General features: G+C 41.5%; 1 protein-coding gene across 1 annotated transcript; it reads left to right on the top strand.

Moving 5' to 3' along the window:
* Positions 1-1,006: 1,006 nt before the first annotated feature.
* Positions 1,007-18,137, top strand: HSP90B1 (heat shock protein 90 beta family member 1). The gene is made up of 18 exons (XM_046646325.1): positions 1,007-1,175; positions 2,122-2,224; positions 2,956-3,097; positions 3,893-4,009; positions 5,021-5,352; positions 9,476-9,587; positions 9,805-9,924; positions 10,938-11,054; positions 12,504-12,641; positions 12,727-12,804; positions 12,937-13,002; positions 13,488-13,757; positions 14,028-14,273; positions 14,792-14,928; positions 16,530-16,608; positions 16,700-16,855; positions 17,209-17,328; positions 17,842-18,137. Exons 1-18 carry the CDS (start codon positions 1,127-1,129, stop codon positions 17,869-17,871), a joined length of 2,412 nt encoding a protein of 803 aa, XP_046502281.1. The 5' UTR covers positions 1,007-1,126; the 3' UTR covers positions 17,872-18,137.
* Positions 18,138-19,890: the final 1,753 nt, after the last annotated feature.

The following is a 19,890-nucleotide window of genomic DNA, read 5'->3' as shown; positions in this document are numbered from 1 at the left end:
ACTACCTTCTCCTGTAAACGGAAGCAGAAAGGCCTCGGGATTCCGGCCACAGATAGCGCAGAGACAGTGAAGGTTCAGAGACAGAGAGGGCTAAGGCTGCCCAAGCGACACACGAGAAGCCAGATTCGGAAACGCGTGTTCAAGAGGTGGAGGCGGAACCCAGACTCAAAGAGGCCAAGCCCCAGAACCTACGGCGGCCTTGGCCAAGGCGTGACGGCTTTCTAAGCCCGCTTCTAAAGGCTGTGTAGACTGGAGAGTCCTGGAATCGGTACAGGTTTGTACTACAATCAGAACGAGATGTCAATTCTGAACCACACAGCGCAGAGTTCCCGCAAACACACGCTGGGAAAACGCGGAAGAAAGGACCAAACTACGCAGCTGGTCAAAGACTACGACTCCCAGCATCCAATAGTGTACCCCCTAGTACGTTGCATGCCGGGAACTGAAGTCCCTCAACACCCCCATCTAAAAGCGCTCTGGGGAATTTTCAGCCTCTCACGCGTTTTTCTTTTCCGAGAAGCACTGCCAAATAGAAAGTAACTGCGAAAGGTCGCAGTGGAATCATTCCCAAGGCGACCCCACGCGTAGGAGGGAGAAAAGGTGAAGAACGCGTTGCCATGGCTACCGTTTCCCCTGGTCACGGAATAAACGTGCTCTGCAACCCGGAAGTGGTTCCTCTGCGACCTCTCTAAAAGGAGGGACGCTTTCTGCGCTGACGTTCATTGGACGGTTTCCCTGAGAGGCCAAAGCTTCCCTGGCAAAGGGGCGGTCCCGCGTGAGAGGGGCCCGCGGAGCCATTAGATTGGAGAACAGAGGCTACAGATGACCAATCGGACGGAGCCACGCTTCGGGCATCGGGCACCGCACCTGGACAGCTCCGATTGGTGGAGTGCGGCCCCCCCCACGAGTCCCCATTGGGTAGAGGGGGTGCGTGGTGTGGGACGATTGGTGGGTTCGTGTTTCCCGTCCCCCGCCCGCGAGAAGTCGGGGTGAAAAGCGGCCCGACCTGCTTCGGGGGTAGTGGGCGGACCGCGCGGCTTGAGGTGTGAGGAGCTGAGTCCAGGCGTGGGGGGGCGGAGGCGGCTCCTGCGATCAGAAGGGACTTGAGACTCACCGGCCGCACGCCATGAGGGCCCTGTGGGTGCTGGGCCTCTGCTGCGTCCTGCTGACCTTTGGTGAGTGATTCCGGAGGAGCGGGCACCCCCGGACGCCCCCCCCTCCACAAGCGCGGCCTCTTCTCGAAGGTTCTGGGGGCGTTGAGCCTGGGAGGGAGAGAAGGGGGCCTGCGCTGGCCCATAGCCTTTCCTCGAAAGAGGTTCAGGGGTTTCGTGCGCTCTCTTCTATCTTTGGAAAGAAAGAAGGAGAACGGAGTCGTTCAAATACCCTGCGGGGCTCCCGAGGGCTCCGCCGCCTCCGGGCGGGGCTCCCGCGGCGCTCGCCCCCCGAGCCCTGCGCGTGCACCTCCCCGAGGACTTTGTCAGACGCTGCAACCTTTGGTCGTCGGCGTGGGGGCCCGCGCCCGGTCCTCCGACCCCTCGCCAACGCGCCTCGCCTTTCTTCGGCGCTGGTCCGGGGAGAGCGCGGCCCGGGTCCGCGGAAAGGCAGGGTCAGCGGGGTTGATTCAATTTTGCCCGAGGTCCTTAACATCTTAGAATGTCTTACCATCTCTTCCCCTTCTCAGGCCCCCGGGCCCGATTTCAGTTCCGCCTCGCCAGAGGTTGCACAAATCCTATTTATATTCCGATCTGTGATACCGAAGGCCTGAGTTTTGGCAGGGTCGGTTTGGAGGCCTCATCTCGGCCTGTGCGCAACACGTGTGAGGGTGGAAGGGACATGGTGTCCAATGTGCTAGGCGTTATTTATAAAGGATTCGAATTTATAAGTCTTGGCTGCCTCCGTATTTCAGAATCTACTGGGGGCCCCCAGTACCTGAACTTAAATAAGAACTATGCGGGCTTACGTTGGGCACTTAAACCGGTGGATCCATTCTTCCATCCCCACCTCCCATATGTACCAGCCGAATTTTGCAACCCCTACCCTTGCCCTGTTGGATCATGTTTCTGCTGAGAAGTACACGAAGCGCTGATGTTTAAGAGTTCTCCGGTGTCAAATCTTCCTTAGGGTCGGTCCGAGCTGACGATGAAGTCGATGTGGATGGTACAGTAGAAGAGGATCTGGGTAAAAGTAGAGAAGGCTCAAGGACAGATGATGAAGTGGTCCAGAGGTTTGTGCTCATCTGAAACTACAGATAAGCCCTTGTGAACGTGGAATCCAGTTGCTGCTTTTGTGTCTCTTCTCAGAAGGTTCAGATGAAATGTAACATCCCGAATTTAAATACCAAAAAATGGTCGGAGAAAACATAGATGTAGCAAGTGTGTGCCTACATATGTACCTCTTGTCTCGAAGAGTGACAGATCAAAATTGAGTGGATTCCTTTGAAAACTGTTTTGATAACACTATTTCAGAATTATTAGCACTATAACCTTTCTCAGATCTTAGAAAAGACTTTCAGTGGGTTGTATACTGAGTAAAATGTGTACAGTTAGTAATTTTTAAAAAGATTTCTGTCAGTTGAGCAGTGTTTTAAAATTTGGCCCCTTAGAACTTATAGACAGTTTTGTGGGTCCTTAGAGGTGAAAGCTTCCCAGGCAAAGGGGCGGTCCCACGTGTAAGGGGACATAAATGAATGTGACTTTGCTTTTTAGTAGAGGAAAATTGGGCTTACTTTTCTGACAATTTTAAGAATTGGGTATTTCCAACTCGGTGTTACAGGTAACCTGCTACTGTGGTAAAATAGTAATGAGATGGTAGACAGTAATATTTTATTAAGGTTTCCATTTTACCCTTTTAACCCTTAAGACAATCGTAAGAGACCACTGTGCTCTCGTCACAGATCCTATGTTTTTGGAGGGAAGCAAGCAATGCAGTATTTGCTTACCGAATTTATTTCCTTAGAGAGGAAGAGGCGATCCAGTTGGATGGATTAAATGCATCCCAAATAAGAGAACTTAGAGAGAAATCAGAAAAGTTTGCCTTCCAAGCTGAAGTTAACAGAATGATGAAACTTATCATCAATTCCTTGTATAAAAATAAAGAGGTAAGCAACATGTGGTTAGGATCATGTTATTTTGTCTCTATGTCATTGAGCACACTTGTTTACTTTCACAGTAAATGTACTTGCATGATAATTGCAAGTAAGTGGTTAGCGAAGTTTAAATAGCCACTATGTACAAGAATTGCCACTGGGTACCTATTGTGTGTGTGTGTGTTGGGTGATGAGGGAAGGATTGTTAGACATTTTCCCTTCTTTTTTCTTTTCCCTCCAAATGTGTTCATGGCCTGCTATGTAGTTGAATCTTGAGAGCAGTCACACAAACTGAATGTCATGTATTGCATACGTAAAGATCACTAGTGGAATAGTGTGATTGTTCTTACCAGTTCAGGTACCCCTTCTAGTTTCTGCAGTCCTTTGTGTAAAGAGCTGTACCTCTTTTTACCAAGAGAGTAAAACCATCTCTGTACCATATGAAGTCTTTCTCTGGGGTCGGCCCTGTGGCTGAGTGGTTAAGTTCACACGCTCCGCTTTGGCGGCCCAGGGTTTCACTGGTTCGAATCCTGGGTGTGGACATGGCACCACTCATCAAGTCATGCTGAGGCGGCGTCCCACATGCCACAGCTAGAAGGACCCACAACTGAAAATATACAACTATGTACTGGGGGGATTTGGGGAGAAAAAGGAAAAATAAAATGTTTTTTTAAAAAAAAAAAGTCTTACTCCTTAAAGAGTGCTTTTTCAGAATACAGGGGAGAAATAAAATGTCTGACATCAAATTTAATATCTTGTCTATCTTGAGGCTAATCTAAGTTTTTATTAAATCTGGCTTCCATTTAGATTTTCCTGAGAGAACTGATTTCAAATGCTTCTGATGCTTTAGATAAGATAAGGCTAATATCACTGACGGATGAAAATGCTCTTTCTGGAAATGAGGAACTAACGGTCAAAATTAAGGTAAGCTAAAACAATTTTCTTTTAAAGAAAAAACCCTTAGAGACAGGGAATCCATATCCATCAAGATAGGCTAGGTTATGCGGCAGTAACAAATAGCCCCCAAGTCTCAGGGGTCAGCAATATATGGCCTGTGGGCCAAATTCAACTTGCTGCCTCTCTTTATAAATAAAGTTTTATTGGAACACAGCCATGCACTTTGTGTATTATCTGTGACTCCCTTTGTGCTACATGGCAGAGTTGAGTGATTTTGATAGAGACCATATGGCTCACAAAGCCTAAAATATTTACTCTCTGGCCCTTTTACAGAAATAGTTTGCCAACCCCGGGCTTAAATCATTAATCACAGGCTGCCTGTGCCCTTTGCTTTGCGTCATTCTCACTTCAGGACACAGGCTGATTGAGCAGCGCCATCTGGACTGGGAGCTGGTCACCCTGGTGCAGAGGGAGCTTAGAGGGTCTCACATCCATTAAAGGCTCCAGCCTCAAAGCCATACTCCTGACTCCCACTTGCAACTCATAGGCCAGAATTCATCACGTGGCCTTACCCAACCGCAAATGGAGAAAGTATATTCCTATGGTGTTTCTGGAAGGCAGAGAGCCTGGAACATTTAGTGAAAAACATTGATCACCACAGATTCCAAATATAGAAGTCATTCAAGTTTTGAATCCTTTTATTTTCTATGAGAGAAATAGGCAAAGCGTAAAATTTTTTTTTTAATTTTGTCTTCAAAATTAACTTGTTTAGGTCCATCTCTGCCCTCTTTATATTGATACTTTTTCAAATACACTGAACTTGAAAGTATTCTCTATAAAGAAAGATGCTTGTACTTAAGATGTGTACTTTCTAAAAAGGCCATAAAATACTATATGGAGGAAAATATCTGTTTTATTTTCTGTATTGGAACTGACGTGGCCCAAAGTTGGTAGTTTCTCAATATATGGCTCAGTATTTACTTGTCATACCGTGAATATTAAGCATGTATAACTATCTTGTCCTTGACTTGCTTTTAGTGTGACAAGGAGAAGAACCTGCTACATGTCACGGACACTGGTGTAGGAATGACCCGGGAAGAGTTGGTTAAAAACCTTGGTACCATAGCCAAATCTGGCACAAGCGAATTTTTGAACAAAATGACTGAGGCACAGGAAGATGGCCAGTCAACTTCTGAATTGATTGGTCAGTTTGGTGTCGGTTTCTATTCTGCCTTCCTTGTGGCAGATAAGGTTATTGTCACATCAAAACACAACAACGATACGCAGCACATCTGGGAATCCGACTCCAATGAGTTTTCCGTAATTGCTGACCCAAGAGGAAACACTCTAGGACGGGGAACAACAATTACGTGAGTGTTACTAATCCCTAATAAGAACTAATAGTCGTACTGAGGACCTTGACTCTCCAGTTCTGGCTCTCTGAGCACATGGCTTATTCTGGGTCTTATTTCCTTGCTTGTAACATGAGGAAATTGAACTGTTCTCATCACCTGAAGAAATACTCTGGAGGACCTGTATAGAGTGGGAAGGGTTAGCTCTTCCAGGGGAGAAGGAAAATTAGAGGCCTCGCAGAGAAGTGGCCTGGTTTTCCAGGTGAGCAAGACTTAGAAAAGTAGTGTCAAGTCCCTGGAGCCTCCTGGATAAAGGCACAGCATGTTCACAGGATTAAAGGAACTCCTCTCACGTCCTGGCAATTGCTGATAGAATTTTTGATCAACTTTTAAAAAGTTTTCTGAAGGTGGCATGGAGGGTGGCAGGACTGGATGAGAAGTGACCATTGAAGATATTCAACATCCATGATGTAACCAGGGTTGGGGCCAGGTTGGAGACAGTAGGTGCAGATAAAGGGCTTGAAAGAAGTTATGAAAGTTCTTTGGAAGAAATTGTCTTATTTGAGGATAGTTGCAAATGACTGAATTCAAATTGGAATTGGCTTTAAGGCACCATCGTTTGTATGGATGAGACGGCTCTGTGCCTCGTGGTGCTTGTGGCACTGTGAGGGAGACGGGGCGACGGGGCAGCGTTTTGCCTCCCCCTCGCCCCGCATCTCAGAGGTAGGGAAATTCCGCGTCAGGGGTCATTTGACTTACCCAGTTCTGTCAAGTGAAATGTGTCTACAGCCTCAATTTTTTTTCTTAGTTCAGTTTAAAATTTTCTCAACACTAAGGATTTTTAAATATTCAAGTAGGAAAGAAGCATGTATCTACCATTTTGACCAATTTTCTTCATCCCAGAAGGCAGCGTGTCCTATCTTCGTTATCGCAGATGTTCTTTTAACGAAGACTAATGAGATGGCTGTGCTCAAGTACCTGTAGCAATTGGTTGTTCCCAGTCTGCCTTCCCCTGCCTTTGCTATTAACACGCACGGCTCCCAGCCTCATTAGGAGGCATCACTAATGGTTCTACCCGGGCGTCCTCTCTTGTTAGGCATTAGAGAAGCATCGGTAAATCACGTGTCTTAACTAGAAAGAGAGGAAATGCTGTCTCGAGAGGTGCTTATGGCCTAGGGTGCTGAGAGACAGGCGCCTTCTCTAGATGTAAGCTTCAGGAAAGCAGACTTTTGTTGACAGCTCCTTTCCCAGAGCCTAACCCTGGCCTGGCAAACATTTTATGAGTGAGTAAGGTAAGCGGGACAGCTTCGTGCAGGTAGTACAGGTGGTTGATCAGCAAATGAAACTTTACAACAGGTTCTGCTTTCCCTAGGCAAAAGGGCCTTTGTTCTTCAAGTCCTGCTACCCTGCGCTCACTCACCAGGCCTTCCTTTGAGTGTGTCTTACCTACTGGGGTTTAAGCTACCGTGGAGAATAAGAGGGATGAGGTTCCTGCTTTCACATGGCCCGTTCTAGTAAGGGAGGAAAACGAAAAATTTTAGAGTGGCAGCTGCCAGAACAGCAGCTAAGGGACACCTCCTTTATCAGAAGGCCTTTCTGAAACAGTGATGCGTTAGGTTCAGAGATTCTAGGCAGCCACGCAGCATGTTGGAAGTTCCAGAGGCAAGAGGCCCGTTTGAGGAACTGAAAGTCTAGAATGGTCAAAGGAAAATGAGAGTGAAGGCGAGGAAGTGACGAGACCAAGATCCTCCCCTGTATGTGTGACTTCATCTCACGTTTAACCAGTATAATTGAAGCTATCAGTTCAGTTTCCTGCCTACTGCTTATGTCTGTACCCTTGTGTTAGCCACTGCTGTACCTTTGTGAGAGATTTTGTGGGGATTGAATGAGATTATGAAATTGGCATCCACTAAATGCTAATTGATATGATGATATAATTGCTTCTGTTCCTCCTACAACAAGGGAGGTATTATACAATTTTCCCCTAAAGCTAGTCTCGACTTCTGATCTATTCTTTCTCATCTTGCTTCCTCAGAGACTAAGCATAAATTCATTACTACCCTATCTTTCTAAAGTCAGCCTTTCCCGCGCACCTCCCTCTTTCACATCAAAGTGTAAACATGTTCCAGTCTCTCTAGGGGCAGGCGGGAAGGCAGGTAGCGCCAGGCCCCCTTCTACTGTCAGGCACACGCTCTTTCTTCCCGCCCTACGATTGAGCTTGAAAAAGTACACTTGCCTTCAGTTCATGCCTCAGCCCGCTGTGTTTTGACTTTATCCACCACCTTTCCTTTAAAATAAGTCATCAGTGATCCTTGTTGCTAAATCCAGTGGATTTGAGTTTGTTTGTTTTTTTTCCCATTAACATTGCTCCTAGCAATAGATTCTCTTTTTTTCTTAGTTTTTCTCATGTTTTCTACAGAATTTGCTTTCTACTGTGCACTCCCTAAAACAATCTACCAAGTACCCAGCTTCCATGACCCTGTATATCTTTTTTTTATTTCCTTTGCCTGTTCCTTAAATGTTAATAAAAAGTTAAGTTTCAGCCCTTTTCTCATTATCCTGTGTTCCTCATGCAGTCTTAGTCTCGGGATTCAGGTAGCAGCTTTTTCTTGGGGTTCTCAAATTTATATTCTTAGTCTAGATCAGCAATCAGCAAACTTTTTCTTAAAGAGCTAGCTAGAAAATATTTTAAGCTTATAAAGTATAGGATCTGTTACAAGTCACAACCTTGCTGTTTTATCTTGAAAGTAGCTGTAAACAATATATGATGAGGTTGTGTCTTGATAAAGTTTATTGTGGGTGCCAGCCATAGTTTGTCAACCCCTGGTGTGGGTCTCACTGCTGGGCTCTGTGCTCATGTATCTAATTGCCTTTTAAATATCTCTGACTAAGATGTCTAACCATCGGCTTCAACTTAGATCCAAAACTGAACTCTCCCCAATCCCACGTCACTAAGGTGTGTGCTGCTCCAAGACTAGAGACTTAGTCGGCTCACTAGGTTATGTCATCGTGTACTGTCCACTTGTTGGCATGTGCTCCTAAACTAAGATTTTTGAGGCAGAAAGGGAACCATGGATAAATGTCCCATATTTACTGGGAGCACAAACATCAAGATATGGGCCACCCGCTGAGTTTGAGTGCGCGTTGTGATTTGTTATGTTTGGTGGGTGGAGGAGGGACTGGCAGAGGGGCAGTGAGGAAGAAGAGGAAGCAGTGCTCCAATTTTCAGTATTGGGATTATCTTTAGATACAGTACACCTCTGGTGGAAATATTCTGTTTCTGCCCTGTCCAATATGGCAGCCACTGGCCACATGTCACTATTGAGTACTTGGAATGTGGTGGTACAACTAACTTTAAATTTTATTTACGTAGTCACATGTGACTGGTGGCTACTGTTTAGGATAGCGCAGATATAAACAATAATTCACATTAATTTTCTAGCTTTTTGAAGGACTTTAGCATGTTTTTATTAGGAGTTCACTATCTACAATAATCATTTGATTTTTAGAGTAACTATCAGAATGCATGTAATTCCACTTTTCTCCAGAATGTGCCAGTGCCTTCTCACCTTAAGCTGTGTTAAGATTTCAGTTCTTCAAATGAAAAAACCCAACATATTCAGAAAATTGGTAACATTTTCATTTTCTGCTTAGAACTAAGAGCGTCCTCTCTTGAGGGAATGCAAGGAAGATTCTTCCCTTTACCCTACTGACATTTGGTATATTTAGCTCACAAACCCTTGTTGATGATGGGAATTTTTTGTTTTTTTTCTAGCTGAGGATTAGCCCTGAGCTAACATCTGTTGCCAGTCTCCCCCTGCCCAAGATTAGCCCTAAGCTAACATCTGTGCCAGTCTTCCTCCATTTTATATGTGGGTCACCACCACAGCATGGCTGACAGGTAGTGTAGGTCCACACCTGGGATCCAAACCCGTGAACCCAGGCCACTGAAGCAGAGCCTGCCAAACTTATCCACTACCCCATGGGGACAGCCTGAGAATTCTTAATGTGAATAACACAACATCTTGGATTACATAGAGTTGTTGGCTTTTAGCATTGTCAGGAAAGTGTTTAGATGAATTTATAATCAAATCGTCTAAGCCATGGATGTGTCTCTATAAACATCTTATTTTCCTTGCAGCCTTGTTTTGAAAGAAGAAGCATCTGATTACCTTGAATTGGATACAATTAAAAATCTCGTGAAAAAATATTCACAGTTCATAAACTTTCCTATTTATGTATGGAGCAGCAAGGTAAATCTGTTGATAAAATTTATGTGTATGACCCTGGCACATATTTAAATACTTAACACTTACAGAATGAAGGTTGAACGTGGTTTTTTCTGTTTAGAGTACTCTTGGGGTTTTCCTACAGACGGCATATTTTTTTGAGCTGTAATTTTGTTTGATATTCTATAGTTGAAGTCAGAATTATTAAATGATGAGTTAATTCTACTTTATACTTCCACAGACTGAAACAGTTGAGGAACCCATGGAAGAAGAAGAAGCAGCAAAAGAAGAAAAAGAAGACTCTGATGATGAAGCTGCAGTAGAAGAAGAAGAAGAAGAAAAGAAACCGAAAACTAAAAAAGTAAGTCTGGTTCATCTCCCCACTGAAAATATTGTTTAGGATATGTTAGGGAAAACACAGAAACCTAAGTATGCACAGACTGGCTTGAGCTAAGCGTCAGGTCTTAAAGGTCTTATCTTTCCAAGTGGTGAGCCCATAGGCCTAACCTTTAAAACAAGGACTTAGTTTATTGTGTGTGTTTTCCCCCTCTAGAAAGTGTTAAGTAGTGAACACAGGTCATTTTTGTAGAGTTTTCTGACTTCTACATATTGCCCAGGACTGGCGGCTTATAATATGTTTTGAATTTTAAAATCTTAAAAAGCTTTCTGCATCTTCTTTTGTCTTATAGATATTAACTATAAAATTAGTTCTCCAGCCTGCTCAGGTAGCAGAATAGGCAGAAGTAGTGGTGGTGGGTTTTGAGGAATATTTATTGTAAGATGTTGGATTTCCATCAGTCACGAAATAAGAACATATAATATGTATATCCTTCTAACCTCAAAACAGGTGTTTTCAAGAAATAACATTTTAGCTAGTTAAAAACAACACAAGAACTTTAATTGGCTTTTTATCAATTATGATAACCAGTTGCCTTTTTTGTATTATAATACCAGGCTTAAATGCTGAGAGAAACACTTAAAAAAAAAAAAAAAGTTGGGGGGGGGCCAGCCCCATTACAGAGTGGTTAAGTTCGCATGCTCCACTTCGGTGGCCCAGGGTTTCGCCATTTCAAATCCTGGGCGAGGACATGACGCTGCTCATCAAGCCATGGTGAGGCAGCATCCCACATGCCACAACTAGAAGGACCCACAACTAGAAATAGACAACTATGTACTGGAGGGCTTTGTGGAGAAGAAGGAAAAATAAAATCTTTAAAAAAAAAAAAAACAATTTTGATCCAGTTGGCAGGAGCTGTACTAGATTCAAGGTATCCTTTGATGTTTCTCGTATTCTTTTGAAATGTCCTAAAGCTGTGGTTACCACTCATGACTGTTGATGAGTGCTAGGAGGTTAATCAAATACTATAACTTCAGGTTGAAAAAACTGTCTGGGATTGGGAACTTATGAATGATATCAAACCGATATGGCAGAGACCATCAAAAGAAGTAGAAGATGATGAATACAAAGCTTTCTACAAATCATTTTCAAAGGTAAGTATTATTTTAGAATAATGTGATAATGAAACATTACTAACTCAAAAGTATGTTTTAAAATAGTTTTATAACTACAACACAGTTGGTTTCCTTTTTAATCCTGTGTATTTTATATTATACATTAAAAAAAGTTTACTCTGAGAATTTAGAGGCTTTCAACACATTGCCAAGGGGGTCTCTGTTACAGAAAAGATGAAGAACCACTCACATAGGTAGAGGTTTGATTTCCACTATAAAAATCATAAAACAAAATCATGTTATTGAGTGGTTTTTTAACATAATCTTCAAAGAGCTTGTTTACAGCAATATCAAACAATTATTGTGAGGTCATATGCCTTGGAATAGTTACTAAATCTGTGTTTCCTCGCTTGTTTTTTTTTTTCTTTTACTGATCCCTCCTTGTAATTCTGAAGAATGCAAAACTAGCGTTTGATTGATTGTTTCAAGTTAGTGTTTCCCCAGATAGCAGTGTGTACAAAATAGACTAGTTTAATGGACTTAGCATGGCTAGATAAAACTTAATATTCTCTGATAGTATTTGTTCCTTACTCTTTATTCCATCTGTTGATTTCTTATTGAGCCTTCTTCATTTTCCTTTTGTAAACATGCAACCATTCTTTAAGCTTTACTTCTAAAAACTATCCCTTGGTTCTGCCTCCATTTTTATTCCCATGTGTATATAAATGTACTTTGCTCTGGGGCAGCTGTATTAGAAATATTATGTGAGCCACACGTCATCTTAAATTTTTTAGAAGCCACATTTTTTTTTAAACAGGTGATGTTAATTTTTAAATTTTTTTTTAACCCAACATACCCAAAATAGTGTTATTTCAACATGTAATTAATAATGAAGTATTTCATTCTCCTTTTTTGTGCGGGTAGGGGTACTGTGTCTTCAAAGTCTGGTGTTATTTTACACCAGCACATTTCAGTTTAAACAAGCCACATTTCAAGTGCTCAGTAGCCACATGTGGGTATTGTAATGGATAATGCAGATCCAGGGAATTTCTATCTTTATCGCTATTTACATATCTCTTTATAGCCACTGCTGTAGTCCAGTTCCCATGGAAGAAGTTTCTTCCTGAGTGCTTTTTGTGGTTGATCAGTATACTCATCAAGTGTTGTATGTTATTTTGTCATTTAGGCAGGATGATGGTTTTCCTGTCTTGTTCTCTCACATGTGTGGAACCTAGGCTCATCTGCACTTCCCTGAGTTAGGAGATAGAATAATGGTATTGACATCACCACCAAAACAACCATGTCTAGCTACTTAGCACTGTAATCTTCAATGTTTCTTCTTCCATCCAGGCCCCTCGCCCCTTTTTGATAAGCGAACTTTTTGTTCCTTAAATGCTAAACTGAATGTGGGCCACCCCATAAATTGCTTGGCCTTTGCATTGCCTTCTTCCTGTGCCTTTTGAATGACTAAGTGCCAACTTTCCGTAGGAAAGTGACGACCCCATGGCTTATATCCACTTTACTGCTGAAGGGGAAGTGACCTTCAAATCCATTTTATTTGTACCCACATCTGCTCCACGTGGTCTGTTTGACGAATATGGATCTAAGAAGAGTGATTACATTAAGGTGGGTTTTTAAGTAGTATAAACCGAATTTAAAATTTGAAAGTCTAATTTCCTGAAAGTGACGCTCTTTTTTGGTCTCTCCTTAGCTGTATGTGCGCCGAGTATTCATCACAGACGACTTCCATGATATGATGCCCAAGTACCTTAATTTTGTCAAGGGTGTTGTAAGTATCTGAAGATTCGGGGGGGAGGGGTTAGAGTCGGGGTCTGGAAGTGGAGTTTTTGGGGGAGGTGGGAGTGTCGGGGTTTGGAGTGTTTTCATTGCTCACTGAACTACTTTCTTTTGCCATCTAAAGGTGGACTCGGATGATCTTCCCTTGAATGTTTCTCGAGAGACTCTTCAGCAACATAAACTGCTTAAGGTGAGTGTCTGGGAGCAGACTGGCCGCTTTGCTCTTTGGGCTTCAGAGGACAGGCTCCATTAGTGGAGTCACCAGACGTTGAGACAGTCCTTGGCTCTTCAGATAAAGAGCTTAATTTTACTCTGGAATTATCAAATCTGAAAATCTGTTTTCCCCCCACCATTTTATATCAAAAATTTTCAAAAGAACGGTTGAAAAAATTGTATAGTGAACACCCGTCTATACCCACTACCTGGTCTGAAGTTAGAATGTAGACATTAAAGCAAGATACTGTGAAAGCAGTCTCTTGTGACTGTTGCCACAGGTGGCTTAGTTTCTGCTGCGTCGTCGGAGTGAGTGCCCCCCATTCCCTGCCCCCTGGTAAATGCCAGTGACGATGCCCGGTCTTCGCATCTTTCACCACTACTCCCTGCTACCTTACATATGCAGGTTCTCAGATGGTGGAGATGAAGTTCTCTAATCAGTTACTGTTCAATTTTGTTTAGGTGATTAGAAAGAAGCTTGTCCGTAAAACTCTGGACATGATCAAGAAGATTGCTGATGAGAAGTACAATGATACTTTTTGGAAAGAATTTGGTACCAACATCAAGCTTGGTGTGATTGAAGATCACTCAAATCGAACACGTCTTGCTAAACTTCTTAGATTCCAGTCTTCTCATCATCCAAGTGATATTACTAGTCTAGACCAGTATGTGGAAAGAATGAAGGAGAAACAAGACAAAATCTACTTCATGGCTGGGTCCAGCAGAAAAGAGGTGAGATGAACTCCAACTGTCAGGGATCCTGGTCTGTAGCTGGGATTTATTGCCAACTCTTGAGAAAAAAGGGAAAACTTCATTGTAATTGTGAACTGGCATAGTGAGCAGGCCTGGTTGGTCACTGACAGGAATGTCATTTATGTCCTCTGCACCTCTTCTCCACCTGTAAGATGGGATTGTCACTACTATATACACACAGCTGCTAGGATGAGTGAATACATATACCAAGGCTGGACTTGGAAAACTGTACTGCCCTTATTTTCGTAGGCCGAATCTTCTCCGTTTGTTGAGCGACTTCTGAAAAAGGGCTACGAAGTGATTTATCTCACAGAACCTGTGGACGAATACTGCATCCAGGCTCTTCCGGAGTTCGACGGGAAGAGGTTCCAGAATGTTGCCAAGGAAGGAGTGAAGTTTGATGAAAGTGAGAAAACTAAGGAGAGTCGTGAAGCAGTTGAGAAAGAATTTGAGCCTCTGCTCAATTGGATGAAAGATAAAGCCCTCAAGGACAAGGTATTCTTCTGGAAATTCGAAATTGTGAAAAGTTTAGCACCTGCGTTTTTTAAAAAGTTTTGTCAACAAATTCAACTTTGCAGCTGGTTACCTTGTAACCATTAAAGTTGTACAGGGTATTTAATATTGTGGTTAAATTATTGGGAGGAGGAGCGTAAAATTTATGAACTACAGAGAATTAAAAGGATGATAGTGGTTATTCTGTATGAGGGTACTGGGTTGGTTTGTTTTTCTTTATCACTGAAACTTTTCTGTAGTTTAATACTGCTTTTGTAATAAATTTTTACAGGTTAAATTTAAGTTTTATATGTTTTTAAAAGTTGATGTTTAAGTATTTCTGACTGAAAAATTCAGATTATTAAATGACAGTGTCTAAGAATCTGAATGAGAGGTACTCTTATGACTTGCCTCTGTTTATGATCTTAACTGATGAATCCTTAAAGAGTTGAAATGCAATTACTGAATGAGCTTAACTATTGAGATTTATATGTATCTAACTTTTAATTTCTTCTCCTAAGATTGAAAAGGCTGTGGTGTCTCAGCGCCTGACAGAGTCTCCGTGTGCTCTCGTGGCCAGCCAGTATGGGTGGTCGGGGAACATGGAGAGAATCATGAAAGCTCAAGCATACCAAACGGGCAAGGACATCTCTACAAAGTAAGCCTCCTCCGGAAGGTCCCTGCCAACGTGGTAGCTCTTGTCCAGGCTTCCTTTAGAAGATAAGGCCAGCTTCTCCGCCAAGAGCTGAGGTGTTAAGTGTCCACGCTGTGTAGTATATATTATGCAGACAACAAGTTTACAAAGGGATGCCTGCTACATTAGATTGATAAAGAAAAGGTCTTGGACTCATGATTTATTTTATAGTATACAAATGTAAATTGTCTTAATCTTTTACACATACTTTTCATTAGATTATATTCTTGGCCTGGTATCTGGACTTTTACATTTCTAGTTAATATTTACAGATGAGGTTAGTGACAGTTACATTTCTCAAATGTGACTACCCCCTCCCCCCACCAACAGTGTGCTCCACAAAATAAAGGGTAAAGGACCCGTGAGCTGAAAGGGTCCTTTCATTATTTGAGCTCAAGGGCCAAGTACTGGAGGTCCAGTGGGTCTTCAATACCCTTTACTTTCAAGAAATATATAGTTCAAGTTTATATTTTAATGTCACAGCAATGGCTTGAAAATAACTTCTTTCCTGCTCTTTCTCTCTTCTTCCATCTGGAATATCTTCTGTCTTGTTTACAACCTAATCATCATACCTTTTTACCCAAGACCTAGCTTAAGGATTCTTTTCACAAGTACAGTCTCCATTGTCATAATGCCAAAACTCCATTTAAAGAAAAAAATATATATATATATATATAATGTATTTCATAATTAGTTTGACTCACCACTGTGTAATGTATATACACAAAATGCTAAAATGCCGTTTTGCTTGTCTTGGTCTGTGTCTAGATTATAAATTTCAGGTGGAGAAGACCAGATTTCTGCTTATGTCCCATTGCAACTGTATAATAGCCATTTAATGCCACTTGTTTCAGTAATTAACAGGAAATTCCTTCCATTCAGCAAACATTTGAGCACCTACTGTGTCTATACACAGGTCGTCTAAAGCAAACATTGCTTCTGTCTTTGTGACATTCAGACTAGTCAGGATGACACATCAAGCTGTGATCTTGTGAGCCTGGCATAGATAACGGGTATACCAAGATAGGGTAGATGTGGTGCCTCCCTGCCCTCAGCATGCAGCTGCAGGCGGGAGAACAATCATCTGACAAGGGAATGTAAAGATCACGAAGGGATGTTCAGACTGCATTGGGAACTGAGCTCAGATGAAAGAAACAAGTTTTCTTGCGACCATATTGGTGAAGGCATCACAGAGAAGATGTTATTTTGCAGCACCCAGAGGCTGCCCAGACACTTCAGAATTCTGTGGGAGACAGAGCTGCAATTAAGGTAGTGAGAATAAATTAAGAGGGGATGAACAAGACATTAAATCAGTTCATCCACTCAACAAAATGTTCTAGGCACTTGGGAGTCATTAATAAATAAAATAGTTCTCTTCATTTCACTCTTTCATCTAATCATGTCCATCCGCCTTTAAAAGGGAAAGCGTGATATAGCAATGTAAGCACGTCTTGATTTTTTCCAAGAGTTATTCTCTGTAATTATGAAAGTTAGTAACAGAATACAAGAAATGTGTGAACCCTAAAATTGATTGTTTATAAACGTTTACTTTTCCCCCTGAACAGTTATTATGCCAGCCAGAAGAAAACATTTGAAATTAATCCCAGACACCCGCTGATCAAAGATATGCTTCGACGAGTTAAGGTGAGTAATAATACAGCCATGCTACTTTGTCTTTTAATTTGAATACTTTGTACCTTTTAATATTAATCAAGTGTGACGACTTCTATTTCAGGAAGATGAAGATGACAAAACAGTTTCAGATCTTGCTGTGGTTTTGTTTGAAACAGCAACACTGCGATCAGGATATCTTTTACCAGACACGAAAGCATATGGAGATAGAATAGAAAGGATGCTGCGCCTCAGTTTAAACATTGACCCCGATGCAAAGGTTTGTATGCTCAGCCTACCCACAGAGGTATATTTTTTTCTTCCTTTCTTTAGGAATAGGCTTCCCATGATTAAGTGATGTTGCTCAGAGAAGTTTGACTGATTTCTACTTTTTTTAAATAATTTATTGAATTTTGAATTCCCGGTATCACACTGTGCTCGAAATTAATGAGAAATTCTCCTTTTACATCCTTTTTTTTGTCTGTCTCCCTTTGTTAGTTTGACTGTTAACTCTAATTAGAAGATTTACCTACAGTTCTGGATAGACGGAAGTGAAGTTAATTGTGATCTTATACATTTAAATGAGCAAAGTGAAAATAGATCCATTAATGGGCTCATAAATGTTGCTCTTAGGTTGAAGAAGAACCCGAAGAAGAACCTGAAGAAACAACAGAGGACACCACAGACGACACGGAGCAAGATGAAGAAGAAGAAATGGATGGAGGAGCAGATGAAGAAGAAGAAACAGCAAAGGTATAGCAACTCAAGAATGGGACTTGCACTTTCAGTTCTGGCAAAGTTAGGACTGTGTGACTTAGAGAAATCTGCCTAAAAATAGGCATCTAATTCTGCCTAAAAATAGGCATCTAATATCAAATTCAAAAGCTGGAGCAAATCACATTTTTCTTTAAATAAAGTGTATACTTTGATCTTCCCACTTCCTTTATTCCAGCCATCCTATTCATGAGATGTATTTAAACAGACTTCCTTAGCCTACAATGCTTCCATATTCTTTCCACTTGCTTCTGCCTCGCTGTATAGCAGCATTGGGCTTTTTAAAATTTTTGATTGGTTGTGTTTGGGGGCCATTCATCTTGTTGGTGTGTTCTGAATTGTTTTGCATATTAGCAAGGTGAGGTTCTAGCCTACAGCTGAAATCATGGAAATAGGCTAGGTCCATTTAAATTTTTTTTTTCTATACATGAAACTTCTGTGAGCTAAGGTTTTTTCTGCTAGCTTTTAATGTCTTATTTTTTTTTTTTACAGAAATCCACAGCTGATAAAGATGAATTGTAAATTACACTCTCACCATTTGGATCCTGTGTGGAGAGGGAATGTGAAATTTAAGTCATTTCTTTTGGGAGAGACTTGTTTTTGATGCTCCCCTGACCCCCTTCTCCCCTGCACTGTAAAATGTTGGGATTGTGGGTCACAGGAAGAAGTGGGTTTTTTTAGTTGAATTTTTTTTAACATTCCTCATGAATGTAAATTTGTACTATTTAACTGACTATTCTTGGTGTAAAATCTTGTCATGTGTATAAAAATAAAAAAGATCCCAAATACTCAGTGTCTTGCCTGTCTTTTCATAATGTGTTGTATAAAACTACCTATACTTGGCTGATAATTTTTTTAATCACGCATCTTGGGTTTTTTCCTCACAAAAGTAATTCATACTTATCAAAAAGTTTTTTTAAAAATCAAGTATTTTTAAAAATCACCCATAGAAGAATCTTCCATATGGAGAATTCCAGGTGAAGCTTAATTCTCCTTTCCTTTTTGAATGAGGGCTGGACTTAGTGACTGTCTTCTAAAGAACAGAGTATAGAAAGGAGAAACAGTAACTTTATAGCAGAGAAACCTGGCAGTCACTACCTTAACCAAGTGATCAAGGTTAATATTACCAATGATGTCATGTACCCCCCCTGATATGATATGACGAGAAATGTTCTTTCTTTTGGAGAGAACACCTCTGGTATTCTTTCCAAAAATAACCTAATGAGAAAAACATCAGACAAACCTAGACTATGTGAACCATACTCTTGTTCAAAACTTTCAAGGTCAAAACCAAGGAGAGAAATAGAGATTGGAAGAGACTTAAAGAGACATGGCACCTAAACGCAGTGGAGTGCCCTGGGTTAAAACTAGTGAGACCCAATGAAGTCTGGGGGATAGTTAACTGGCTCCTTAGCTGTGACATGTACCATGTACGATAGCATTCATGGAAATAGGGAGAGGCATATGGCAACACAGTACTGTCTTAGCCTTTGTATTTTGGAGTTAGATTTACAAAAAAGTTGCAGTCTTTTAAAAAACACCCATAATCCTACCACAGAGATAACTATAGAGATTGAGGGAAGATCCTCATTGAGCTATCATTTAATTTCTTTTGAAATATATACTTACGGGAGAAAGTTTCTCTAATTTCAGTAGTCATATAGCCATCTGAAATGGGAGTTTTGTTCTAGTAACTGTGGCTAGAGAGAAAATCTTTTCCAATTGCTTATTTAGAGATCATGTGTATGTAAGAAAGTTCTGTGGAACCTAATTTTATGTACTGTAAGTTTTGTTTTTTGTTTTGAAAGATTGGCCCTGAGCTAACATCTGTTGCCAATCTTCCTCTTTTTTTCTTTTCTTCTCCCCAAAGCCCCCCAGTACATAGTTGTATATTCTAGTTGTAGGTCCTTCTAGTTGAGCTACGTGGGACGCCGCCTCAGCATATCCTGATGAGTGGTGCTAGGTCCGCGCCCAGGATTAGAACCCGTGAAACCCTGCGCTGTCAAAGCAGAGCACTGCAAACTTAACCACTCGGCCACAGGGCTGGCCCCTGTACTGTAAGTTTTGTTAGGGACTAAACAATTTTCCTGAAAATCTAGGACCCCTTTCTGGGTTTCTAGTATTTCTGTTCATTGTATCCTTCCTACCCTTCCCCACAAGCTGTTTTTCTAGGGTTAGCTTGCCATAATCGTTTTGAAATCACCAGCTACTCTAGTTGAATGTGTATCTTTTTAAAAATCTGCCCTCCTTTTCTCTTACAAGAAATAAAATGGGAGCTCAGTCATAGAGAAACATGCTATAGTTAAGGTATAGCTTCCCTTCATAATTCAGTGTTACGTTAGCTATTAGCTATAATTTGTTTCCAATTTTTTGGCCACTATAAATTACCATTTTTAATGATTGTTATGATACAGAAGTTAAAGCCATCAGATTGCATTAAATTAGAGACGTGAAACTTTTGCTCCTCAAAATCCTCTAATTACAAATTCCAAATGTCCATTGTTTCCAGCACGAAGCATAAAAAGTATCATACTCCCTTAG

This window comes from Equus quagga, chromosome 19 (assembly GCF_021613505.1).
Source record: "Equus quagga isolate Etosha38 chromosome 19, UCLA_HA_Equagga_1.0, whole genome shotgun sequence".
NCBI classification, from domain to species: domain Eukaryota; kingdom Metazoa; phylum Chordata; class Mammalia; order Perissodactyla; family Equidae; genus Equus; species Equus quagga.
The sequence above is the reverse complement of the archived record's forward strand: the minus strand, read 5'-3'. Positions and strand labels throughout refer to the sequence as shown.